The sequence below is a fragment of the Equus caballus genome, chromosome 4 (genome assembly GCF_041296265.1).
Source record: "Equus caballus isolate H_3958 breed thoroughbred chromosome 4, TB-T2T, whole genome shotgun sequence".
Classification (NCBI taxonomy): domain Eukaryota; kingdom Metazoa; phylum Chordata; class Mammalia; order Perissodactyla; family Equidae; genus Equus; species Equus caballus.
In genome coordinates this window covers 40,698,798-40,711,488 of record NC_091687.1, presented here as the reverse complement: position 1 = coordinate 40,711,488, position 12,691 = coordinate 40,698,798, and the positions used below count along the sequence as shown (strand labels likewise).

Sequence of the window (12,691 nt, the reverse complement as noted above, 5' to 3'; positions counted from 1 at the left end):
GCCGGGGCTCAGCTGCCTCCCCTCTCTCCGGAAGGCTTTAATTTGCACACTTGCTTGCCACTGCGCAGCGAGCCCCCAAGCCCGCCGCCGGGGGGGGGGGGTCTCGGGCAGAGCTGGCCTCCCGGGCCCCCGTCCCCGCTCCCGCCCCCACTGCCTCCCCGGCGCGGGCCCTGAGCCCCGGCAGGAGCCCCGCGGCCCCCTCCCGCCCCCAGCGAGCGGCGCGGGCGGCGCCCTCCGCCGTCCCTCCGCCCTCCGCTGCTGTGCCCACCCCCTCGCGGGAAAGAGTGCTGGTAACTCCTTCCTCCGAGCCGGTTACCTGCTCCGCGCCGCCGAGGACACGTGCGGTGGTCCGCCTGACGCACGCAGCCTCTTCGGGAGGCCGGACGTGGCCCGGCCCTTCAGGTGAGGAGCTGTGCGCTCCGGTGGGTGGGCTGCGGGGTGGGGGGTCCCCGGGGAAGATTTGGGGGCTTGGCCAGGGTCGGAAGCGAGAGTGTGGGTGGGGGTGACTGTGGGGGCGGGTTGTCTGTCCTCGGAATCGGTTTTGGTTAACCCCTTACGAACCGAGGCAGGGTAGTTACGGGGGCCAGTTTGGGGGAGCTAAAGGAGTTCTCCTAATGTGGCGAGAGGAGGACATCGCACACTAGGGACACCCCCAACACTGAGATCCTGTGCCTGCTCCCATATAGCCGTGCGCACAAACACCCACACAAAAACTCCTTATCCAGTTTCTTCAAACGGAATTTAAACTCCACTCGGACACTCAGTAATCCACATTTAGGGTTTAAAATGCACTGCCTCTGGGGACTCCATGCGGAAGACTGTGTTTCCGTGCCCCATATTTATTTCCTCACGAAACCTCCCTCTCCAGCTTGCTAGGTGTGGGCGTGGGCTCCACCTTCCCCACCACGAGATAAAGTTAACGCAGGCTTCCTGCTGGCAACCCCTGCGGGCGTGTTATGCACACTTAGAGGAGTGCACGCAGGCGGCCAGTGCCCAGGCTTGGAGTCCCGCAAGGATGCACATTTGCTTTAGTTTCCCAGTTTATTTTTATAATTTAAAATATGGAAGTTAAAAATGCACACCCCGCGGTGAGCAGCTCCGGACCCCGCAGCGCGCCCGTCAGTGTGCACGTGGGCGCATCTGCGTGTGTGCGCACACGCAGGAGTCGTGGTCCCCAGTGCGGCCTCTTGTCCCTGCGCTGGTGGCGACCCTTGCGGTGCTTGGCAGGCTTCGGGAGAGGCACGTGAAGGATTTCATTGAGTGTGAAGACAGAGAGCAGAGACAGAAAGCAGAAGGAGGCGGCTGCAGCCTTTGTAGTCGCGGAGGAATGCGGAAATGTTGAAGCACTATGTCAAACTTTTTTGAAATGGGGTCAAGTCACATTCAGCCAGCGTGGGAAAGCAACAACAACAACAAAAAAAAGTGGAGGGGGGGGAGGCACTGCGGCTCCCGTTTCTCTCCGCCGGAGCCGACCGTCGGGGGAGCGAGGCGGGGAGAGCCAGGGCGGGCGGTGGGGGGCCCGGCGAGGGGAGCGGGCGCAGTTCCCTGCGGGGGTGGGACGTCCGCAACGCTGCCTTCGCTGCAGAGCCTCTGGCTGGACTCGGGCGGGGAGGAGGGGACGCGGGAGGGGCGGGCTGCGCGGCCGGCGGCGGCTCCTCCGCTACCTGTGTGGCCCTCGGCCTGGCTCAGACTCCCGTGCAGGCTCTGGGGGGCTCGCTCCTCGACTCCCCCAGGAGTCGCTTTCACCTTTTAAGGAGAGTTTTGAATGGAGTGAATGTGAGGGGCTCTGTCCTCGCTGCGGTCCCTCCGCCCGCACACCGTGGGGGTCGCGCTATTTGTTTCTTTAATTCCTGGCAGAAGGCGAGCGGGCAGCAGTTGCGGGGCAGGTAATTCCGAGGTGCCCCGGGAATTCAGGACGCCCGGCCGGCGTGGTTAATGTCCCACCGAGGCTGCGGCAGCCATGGGTTGGAGGTTGCCTAGTTCCTGGATTGCAAATGAATGGGGAGAGAAAGCGTTTTCCCCCGCCCGCCGGCCCGCACTTTGTTGTGCGGAGGGCTCCGGGGGGCGACTGGCTGCAGACGAGACCAGGCCTTAAGCCGAAAGAGGAATGGAGCTGCGGCTTCTGCTACCTACATCGGAGACGGTCCTGGGAGAGGGGAAAGGTTCGCGAGTCCTGGCTCCGAGGGCGCAGCCTCTTCTCTCTCACCCCGGGGGCTCCCCCACCCCCCACCCTTTTTAAGAGAAGGTTGAGTTTTGCCCAGGTTGAAATCAGTTGAAAATTTCAGGACGAGTCACGGTTATGCTACCTTCCTCCTGAAGTTACTCTTTAAAGAGGCGACAAGCTCAAGTGTGGGGAACACCCCTTTCTCCCACCCTTAGGGTCCCGTGGGCGACTCCTCCCCTCTAGGATCCCATCGCTCTCCCACCCCTGAGTAGCAGGAGCCCCAGCCCTCCCCGACCTGAGGGGTTTCCACTAGGGAGGTCTTCCGAGTCGGAGGAATTCCGTTTCCAACCCTGCCTCCTTTACCCCCAAAAGACCACTTGTGTGTGCAAGTCTTTTTTAAATGTCTTCTCGTAGAAAAACTGAAAGTAGAAAGAAAGGAAGCAATTTCCCAGCAGATGTCTGACCACCCCTTCTCGCACACTCCCAGCATCGGGTTACAGGGTCCTGGGAGCCCCCACCCACATTCTGCGGCCCCACACGGGTGGACCTACAGTCCCTCCACAGCAGCTTGTGCACACCCCCTGAACGCCCCATGGCACCCCGGGAGCCCCTCTCCCTGCACGTCCAGGCCCGGGGAGGCCGGGAGGGTAGCAGCGCAACACAATGATATAGGGATAAATATTAAGCCGTGACATTGACGTGCCCGGCGCCTCCCCTCCCCCGCGCTCCCGGCACACTCTGGGCCGCTCGGCACGCCCCCTCCCGTTCCACTGCGTCCCGCGCCGCGCGCTCATCCCGGAGGGGCCCCTGCAACCTCTCCGCGCGAAGACCGCTCCAGCCCTGCAGGGAAAGAAAAGTAACTTCGCTTTTCTTGGAGGAACGAGGAAGGATTAACTGGCCTGGGAGAGGGCAGGAGCGCGCGGAGGGTAGCGATGGGGGCTTCGTGAGGGAGGAGGAGGGGAGCCTGCGGGAACCCTGAGCAAGGCGCCCGGGATGTCTGATTGCACTTTCTTCTTGTTTTCCCGTCTCCCCTTTTAGGTGGAATGATTGTGGACTGAGACGCGCTCGGGCAGAGACTATGTAATCGCCTCGGTGTCTGTGCAGAGGACTGCGCTTCGGGGAGGGAAGAGGAGGGATCGGCTCGCTCCTCGGCGACTCGGCAGGCGGAGTTTCGCCGCGGCACCAGGGTTGCGCCCGCCCGCGGGGAGGTCGCTCCATCCAGCCCCGGCGGCCGCGAGAGCCCGAGCGCCGGATCGCGGTAGTCGGCAGGGGTGAGGGAGAGCGAGACCGAGCTCCGGGGCGTGAGGGAGCGGGCGGAGGAGTCCGAGAGGAGGCGAGCGGCGGCCGCGAGCGAGCCGAGCGAGCCCCCCGCCCGCCTCAGCGGCGCCGCGCCGGGCGGCGTCCGGGCGGCATGGAGAAGGACGGCCTGAGCCGCGCCGACCAGCAGTACGAGTGCGTGGCGGAGATCGGGGAGGGCGCCTATGGGAAGGTGTTCAAGGCCCGGGATCTGAAGAACGGAGGCCGTTTCGTGGCACTGAAGCGCGTGCGGGTGCAGACGGGCGAGGAGGGCATGCCGCTTTCCACCATCCGCGAGGTGGCGGTGCTGAGGCACCTGGAGACCTTCGAGCACCCCAACGTGGTCAGGTGAGCGGGGCAGCGGCGCCCATGCCGTCGGGGGCCGCGCGCCGAGGGAGGGCCGGGCGAGGGCTCCTCGGGCCCAGGAAGGTGCTGGGCCGGAGGGCGGCTGGGGAGGCACGGCGCGACCCGCTGACCTTACAGAGTGAGAGTAAGTTTTGTCGACAGAACCACGAGCCAGAGCCGGTGACCTTGGCAAACAGCGAGCAAGTCAGACCAGTCAGAGAATGTGATCTGCGCAGGCTTCCTCACTGCTGTGCAAGTTCTAAGTGTTTTCTCCCTGAAAGGGGGTCCGGGAAGTTGGGTGCCTTTTAGGGACGGAACAAGCCAACCTGAGACACGCCCTGCCTTCCCCTGCTCATTTTCCCTGGCCGTCAGGGAGTTTTTGAGAGACTGAATATAAGTGAGAGGTAGCAGGATGCAGTGATAATTAGAAGGAAGAGAGCTTCACTGGTGGAGCCTGCTATAAATAACATTTAAAAAATGCAGAAACTTAAGAATATTTTTGCCAGTCACATCCACAGTTTCTTTATTAAAATTGCATACTGATAAGAAGGATTGCTGAAGGTCTAAGGACTTCAGTGCTGATGCCCAAAGTGTCGTTTAAAAAATTTCTTCCCGGGGCCGCCCGGTGGCGTAGTGGTTAAGTTCGAGTGCTCTGCTTCGGCGGCCGGGCTTCTCGGGCCGGATCCGGGCATGGACCTACACACCGCTCAGCAAGCCAAGCTGCGACAGCGTCCCACAAATAAAATGGAGGCAGATTGGCACAGATGTTAGCTCAGCAACAATCTTCCTCAAGCAAAAAGAGGAAGACTGGCAACAGATGTTAGCTCAGGGACAATCTTACACACAAACACAAATTTCTTCCACAAATGTTGCCTGTTTGTATTACTTTATGTCTCTGGGCCAGCATAGTCCTTAGACTACTTCTCCAAAGGGTTAAACGTGAGTCCAAGATGTGGAATCTTATATTCTGAATGTTCTGCCCTTGCCCCTCCTGGTCGGATTGTGTGAGTGGATGGGGAAACAGCAGTTCTTAAAGCTTCTCCTGTGTGGTAACCAGTAATAAACGAAAGTGTGTGTGACTTAGGATAATAGTGTTTTCTTAGTGATCCTGGAATTTCCCCATTGTGTGGTTGACATTGTGTGGTGTGTCATCCTTTTCTAAACAGAGGTGCATAGTTTTCAGTTGAAAAGGAATGCACAGAACCTTCTACAGATTAGGGTGCGATTTTACCTTTCTCAACTCTTAAGATAGTGTGTTGGAAAAAGGAGGTCTTGGAGTCTTCTTCCTGTCTTCTCATCCATCTAAAGGTTCCGTTCAGCAAATACGTGCCTACTGTGTGTGCTGTGGATGAAATTATGTAAATAAGCACAGCTAAATATTTTTGTAAAAAGTCAAACAAATTAACGTTAGTCATCCAAGTGGAGAGACCCAAGACTGACCTTTGAAATACCAAACCCTCTACAGACTCAGGGAGCCCATGTCTACAGAATCTTCTTGGGAGGTTTTAACTTGTCTTTTCTTATCCCAAGCTGGGTGATTTGTGTGGTGCTTTGTTCCCCACATAGTTAGACTCAGGCTAGAAGGCAGCAAAGAATCATAAATACTTAAATACGGTAGTAAATGGCTGTAAAGATAGGACCCCATTATACCTCTGCACTAGCCAGTAAAGGAGAGAGGGATAATGAACTGGGGAGAATGAGTGTTTTAAGAAGGTAGGATTATCTATAAAAGCAATAGATTACCTTTTGCGTGTGTTTTCTTTGTTGAAAAACAACAACAACCCTTTTGAGGAGTCTGTGATATTGAAGGGAAAAAGTGAGGATACATTTCGTCCCCCGTAATTTAGTTATCTTCTTAGAGGAATCACCTAGGCCCTTCCCAAAGGATGAATTCCACCATTAGAATTTTAGGACCAAAGTTCTTGTTTTATTTTGCCTGCTCTCTATGGAGAGTGCCTAATTAAGGATGATTATCATGTTTTATAGATAAAATACTGTCCTTCCACTGTAGTGGTGTTAGAGGCACCGCCGTGTAACACTGTCCTTTATGAAGCATAATGTTGTAACAGAGAAAGGTGGTTTTTGCCATTGTGCTGGTAGATTTTGGCTAATCCATCTTATTTTCTTGATTTATTTTCTTGAGATTGGTGTGTCTTGAGAGGTTTTTAACTGACCCACGATTTGAATTCCGTACTGAAAAATTTCAAGAGACTATACTTACGAATTGAAAAACAAAGGGATCATTTTCTAAAATTATTTTAAAAGTGGTGATGACACTTAGCTCTTAAGAGTTGTGAGAAGAAACTGAGATAGTGTATATAAGAGCACTTTGTCAATGTAAAAATGCTTCAAATGTCCAAGTATTATTTGTATTCAGGCAGATAAGTGGGGCCCTTACCTTGGAGCAAGTTCCCAGTGAGGCCTCAGTTCAGCTGACCTTTTCTCTAGAACAAATCATACTCAAACCCAGACATTACTGGCTCTGGAACCAAGAAGCTACTTGAATATAATGAGGCTGTGGTTTGTCAGAAAAGACCATCAGTTATATGCCGTGAAATTCAGTGACACTTGAGAAGATTATTGATGATGTCATCCTCACAAGCTACAGATCTCCATTACATTTCATTTCCTTCCTGTTTCTTCTCTTCCGCCTCTGCCTTGGGGCAGTCATTGGCCCCCCTGACTTGCTTGGCTAGACTAGGAATTCCTGATTTTAGAGGTTGCTGATGCTTTTTCAGGTAAGGACAGGAAATCAAGCACAGCTAACAACTATTCTTTTCCTTCCAAGAGAGAGTTGTCAAGGGTGGGCCCCCCCAAACCTGTGATTTATTGTTGCCCCATAGGATCAGCTTTACAATCCTGTGACTGGTTCTTTAAAGCTGTCTTAAAAGGACAGATGCCAGTATAAGTGCCTTCAAGTCATAAGTAATTGATCATAATTATAGGTCCTTCCCACAGATAGTTAAGCCTCTAAGCTTGAAGGAGCATAATAAACATATTAGTTTTTTCAAAAGTTTAAGTTTTAATTTTGATGGATTTGCCAGAAAAGCTGACTTGTTATTGCTGGCACTGGCACTGCTTCCATGCATAGGGATAATGACTTGAAATTCTTGCTTACCTGTGCTTGATGTATCCCAGGCTCGGCTTCATGAGCCGTTCAGTGTCTGGGATGTAAGTTTACTCTTATTTTATAGTTGGTAATCCCAAATCCTGGAGCCTTTGCCAGAATCAGACTTTAGTATGAACCTATACTGGGACTTCTGCACTCCACAAATGAATCCTATTTTATATTCTGAACTAATTGTATATAGGTAGATAAAATAATAACATGTTTTATCAGCAATCTGTTCACTCACCAAGTATTTATTGAGGGCTTACTATGTTCCAGAGAGTGCTAAAAGCTGGCGATACAGCAGTGAACAAGTCAGGAAGTCCACACTTCTAGAACTTACCTTGTAATGAGATGAGCAGTTCTTTTTCCTCTTCAAAAATTCACTTTTCTTTATTTCCACTGTCTTATTTTGCTATATTTAACCTAACCAGTTTTATAGAGCAACTAGTATTTGTGATAATTTGGTTACCAGGAATTTGCTGATTGAATAGGTAAGATAACCAAAACACTGATCAGAATCAAATGCTTTTTGAAGATTAAATTTCACCTTAGGGACATACAAATAGATTTATATAAGACATTGACATGTAACTAATATATGTGAACATTTGAGCTCCATTTATTACGCAAGGATTTGGGAAAGACTTACTGTTTAAAAACCATGGGGCTAGGTGCTGGGAAAGATATTTGGGTAAATCATACCTGGCTCTTCCCTTCAAGTAATTCCCCCTGTGATTGAAGGAATAAGATGATCACCATAACCCTGATACATGATAGTATTGTGTCATTACAAAGATACTGCTCAGTGCTACCAGTGTTGTGCCTAGGGACTAAATTTGTTAGTGTAGCAGTAAAAGTAATTCAAATTAAAGTACTGGTTCTAGAAACTAAAACTTAATGGCATTTCAGTGAATAAGCTTGTGACATCTAAATATCTTAATTTATTATCACTAGCATATTTAATCACTGTTTAAAAAAAACTAACAAAAATCCATGCGGTTCAATGGTTACTCTTGAAGGAGAGTTCAATGATTATTATTTAGGGAGAGTTTTCCAACTTTCTCTTTTTAAAAATCTCAGTAATATATATCATAATAGGGGAATAAAAAATCTGATTTTCTCTAGGAAAACCTAATCATTAACAGGGTAGAGAAACATGACATATTATTTGATGCAGCATAAAACCAAGTCCTCAGGTGGGTTAGTTCATGGGAATCCTTCTGAATAACAGTGTTATTTTGTGGTTGGATAGTACATTTATTAGGGCTTGTTGCAGTGAAAGTGAGAGTTTAATTCTCTTTTTAAGTTTCAGTATGTTTGGTCTTTCATTCTCTAAGAGTTTGAAAAATTTCCAATTTATTAAGCTTATTTAGTAAACAAACATTTTCACAATGATATTCTGCCCATTCTTTATTCCTGCAGAAGAACTTGGTAATGCTAAATTGTTGATATTGCTCTTGTATCCTTTTTACGCAACTATTATCATGGAATTATTAGAATTTCTTTATCAAGGAGAAAATGGCTTATAAGAGGGAAACTTGTGTAAACTTGAATATCTTTTGGTATGTTTTCCTATGTTTAAGACATGAGTAAATGAATATCTGTGAAAACAGACTCCTTGTTAAAAGAAAGTCATCATTTAAAAAAATATATCTTCCTATTAATGATTCCATAGGAATGTTTTTTAAGAATGAAATATCCAATACCTATACTGTGTCATTGTAAACTCGTGGATATTACAGTTGGAAGACACTTTGGAAGTCTTTCAGCCCTTTTATGAAACTAAAGTCCAGAGGTCAACCAACATCTCTGTCACGCCGTTTAAAAATTGTTGTTCTAAAATCTGAGTAGCAATTTTTTAAAAATTCTTTTTGTCTGTTAGATGGAAGAAGTTAAATTAAGTGCGTACATTTCTAGTTTGGAAAAAATGAACTGTATGTAGACAAAAATGATGGTTTGCCAGGAATAAAAATGACATGTGAATTCTAGAAATTCCTGAATTCTACGGTATGTCCTACTGAAATACGTAAAAAGTATGATGATTATCCATTAAATTCTGCTTTTAAAGAACTTGGGTAATAACTATGATCATTTAAATAGCTATAGTTAAATAATAATACAGGTAAATAGTGTAGTTAAATAATTAAGTAATATTGAATTCATTTTAGACAAAGAACAATGGAGAAATCTAAATGCTCAGTACTCATCTGATGAATGAACTCTTACGTAATGTGGCGCTGGCATCTACTACCCATTTAATGAGATAAACACCATAATGCTTGAAAATTAGGCAGCATAACAACCTCCAGACACATAAGCAAATATGAGCTACCCATGCTTCTTGAAGAGCTAATCACACTGTTGCTATTTCCCATGAGGTTCAAAGAGCTTCTCTGTCTTCATAGGAAGGAAATTAATTGGGGCTTCCTGGTGTGATAGACACGGCAGAAATGAAATCTGAGTGCAAGAGGATTAGTAATAGGAGAGGGTAGTGTGTGTAATTTTGGGCTTGGTCCAAGGGCCAGGAGGCAGCCCTAAAAATGGGCACTGGTGGTTGGTAACAAGCCACCTACGTACAAGTCACCATTTGAGTGATGATGTGTAGATGCTGAGTCTGCTGGCACAGGGCAGGTCAGCAGTCAGAGGGTGGAGTTCTACAAGAGCCAATGGGCAGTTGTTTTGAATATCTCCAGTTTGCTGCCATACTTGATTTTGTTTTACCAGCTACGCGTGTAGCTGCTCTCCGCTGAGAGGTGAAGTAAAGGTACCTTAAGGCGTGTGACAGGAATCAGTGTGAGTACAACAGTAATCTGGAAGTCCACTTGGGATAGGATGATTATTAAACACTTAGTACTTTACCTAAATTTGGGCAGGTACTGCCTTTGTAATTTAAGTCGCTATTTTAATTATTGGTTCCTGTTATCTGGCCTTCCTAAAGGATTTTAGTTTAGTAGAATTAGAATCACAGTGTAAGAATTTTTGAATTAGAAAGGGTCTTAGATTGAACCTGGTTCAACTCCCTTTGGTCTGTTGTCTTGTAAACGTATAAAAGAATTGTCTTATTTTAGTCAGCTATTTTATTCCACAGTTACACGCATTGTAGATAGAAATTGAGGACAGCTAAGGTTCAAACTCATTTATATCCAATGTTAGCAGGACAGGATGACTGATGGTCATTGCATATCAGAAAACACTCCCTCAGAATGTAAAAGTATTTCAGTTTAATGATTTTTGTGTTTGCTGACTTGGGGACAAGGATTGTATCTTTCATATCCATAAATAACAGTGTCCATAAGTATTAGTTGCCCAGTATATGCTTCCTGAATGAATGAAGTAAAATAAATTAAATTATAACCCCCTCAGATGAGAACTTTTCGTCCTTGTGGAGTTGCGTACAGCATTGGCAAGTGTCTCAGGCTAAACACTGGGAGATTATTGGGTATCAGCTGTAATGCTCTGCACACCAAGATTGTTTAGTAAGAGCCTTCAAATACTTGTTGATATTTTAAACTTTTCCTGTGACTGTCCGTTTTTCGTCAATATTAGCTTCAGCTTTGATAGGGTTTTGTTGTGTTCTTGTGTGCATTTGCTACCTGTATCCTGCAGGCAAACGACTGCTTCATTTCCTCTGACTATGCTCCTTGCCATCCTGTGTGACTTCAGTTGGGGCTGTCTCAGAATGTGCACTTGGTGCCGTTCCCTATGCCGCTGTTTCTACCTGTTGAAATGCTACCTATTCTTCAGAACCAAGCTCTAATGCTGCCCTTTTTTATATAGTGTCTCCTTAATACCTCCATTTTGACAAAATTTCTGCTTCCGTTGAACCCTGACAACTTTGGACCTCCTTTACGGCACTTAGTGTATATCTGCCCCTTTATATTATTATGTCTGTTATATAAAATGTAATATTAATCTTCCCCTCAACCACCCTCTTCTGATCCTCTACCCTTCCACACCCCAGTTGTAAGCTCCTTGAGGCAGAGAGTGTCTTGTGGTCATGTCTGTTTACATTCTACATCCAGTGGAAATAAAATGAATAAATGACCAAATGGATGAAATAATGGAAAGGAGGTTCAGTTATTAAGGAGGGGACCATATGGATTATTTCTGTCACATGAATGTTGATACTAAGGAGTGTCAAAGAGGGAGAACGGATCTGTATATTGGATTATACTTAATTAATTTACTGGGAATAATAAAAAATACTGAAGAGAAAGTTTCATTTTTTACTCTAATCTCTATAGTTTATATTAAAGTGAGTTTTAAAATTTAAGTAATTCCCATAGTTCACTATACAGTCTTGGACTTAATTTATATGCTATAAAGACAACATTAACATTAGGAAGTGTGCACGCATTCAGTAAAAGTTGAAAATGATTTGGACATTTTTAGTGTAAGAATGTAAGGTATTCTAAATCCATTTTCATCAATTGCTTGAATACTTTTGTTTTTTTCCCACTAATTTTGCTATCTTTGGCTTTCTATACTGGAAAAACTTGCAGGAGGAGCAGAATTAAGTAAAACCTTCCTAATAATTTCTAAAAGGAGATCAAGATTCTGAATTACATTAAAACTTTGCCTTCTACTCCTCTTCGTAATTTGTGTGCAGTGAATTTGAATTCCACCTTGACAAACTGGTAGGTTTAGTTAAGAAGTATTCTTCCAGCCTGAACTAATTCCAGTTCCTCAAGACACATGTGGTTTGTGTGTTTGTGTGTGTGTACATGTGTGCATGCACAAGCGTGCACCCAGAATACTTGAATGCAAGGTCCCTGAAAGAGGGGACGGTGTTTTCTTGTTCCTTCCATATCCCAAGCACTTAGCATGGTGGCTGGCATCTTGTAGTCCAGAACTAATATCTGTGAATGAATGAGTATATGCCATCTAGGAATTCAGAATTGATGTCTTTTTAGTCAGAATTGGGTAATAATGTCTGAAAGCATATGTGAGGTCTATAGCATTCAACAGGTATTTATTGGTTATCTGCTATATTCAACATTTTGTTAAACGTGATTGACAGTGATCACAGAAAGTACCTACCTCTTGAAATGTTTACCCAAAAAGTGGTATTAAGGTCTGAAATTTGATTCAAAATGGAGGATAGATGAAACAAGCTGATCATTGTTGAAGTTGTGGAAGTTTGTTGTACTTTTCTCTCTTCGTTTTATATGTTTGAAATTTCCCATAATAATAAGTTTAAAACATGTTTCTAGTCGTGGACTAGGAGTCAGAATACTTGGAGTCAATCCTGACTCCTCCCCCTATTAGCTGAGTCACCTAGAGTTACTCCTTAATGTCTCTTGCTTGAGGTTTCCTCACAATAAAATAGGAATTATCACTAGTCTTTTGACTTTAGAGAGTTACTATGATCAAATGAAATTGTGTATATGAGGATAAATATAGAAATATTTTATTATATTTGGATATTATTAACAAAACGAATTCCTGCCCTCAAGTAGTTTATAATTTTGTGGAGGAAGCTGACATGTACACAGGTATCTATAGTGCTGATTGGTAGTACTTTCATTTTCTTCCCTCCACAATGTGAAAGTGTGAATGGAGCTAGGTATTTCTGAAAAGATGTGTATTGGATTTATAGTAATTATAGTAAGATATAATCTTTAATCTGGGTATTGGTAATTGGTGTCGCATTTACCCAGTGCTGTATCCTATTCGTTAATGGATTTATTGTGGGAGAGTCCAAGGATACAATGCTCCTGAGAGCACACTGTCAAAACTGATATGAGGCCAGCCCAGTGGCACAGCGGTTAAGT

General features: G+C 46.1%; 1 protein-coding gene across 6 annotated transcripts in view; it reads left to right on the top strand.

Moving 5' to 3' along the window:
• Nucleotides 1-210: 210 nt before the first annotated feature.
• Nucleotides 211-12,691, top strand: part of CDK6 (cyclin dependent kinase 6) — a 234,087-nt gene continuing 221,606 nt past the window's right edge. For 2 of the 6 annotated variants that reach the window (XM_023639197.2, XM_023639194.2), the window contains exons 1-2: nucleotides 211-402; nucleotides 3,203-3,808. In XM_023639197.2, coding sequence (XP_023494965.1) covers nucleotides 3,576-3,808 — 233 coding nt within the window. In that variant the 5' untranslated portion in view covers nucleotides 211-402; nucleotides 3,203-3,575. Of the gene's footprint in view, nucleotides 403-2,916; nucleotides 3,091-3,202; nucleotides 3,809-12,691 lie in introns of those variants that run through there. The other 4 variants (XM_023639196.2, XM_070265670.1, XM_070265669.1 and 1 more) reach the window with 3 other exon arrangements.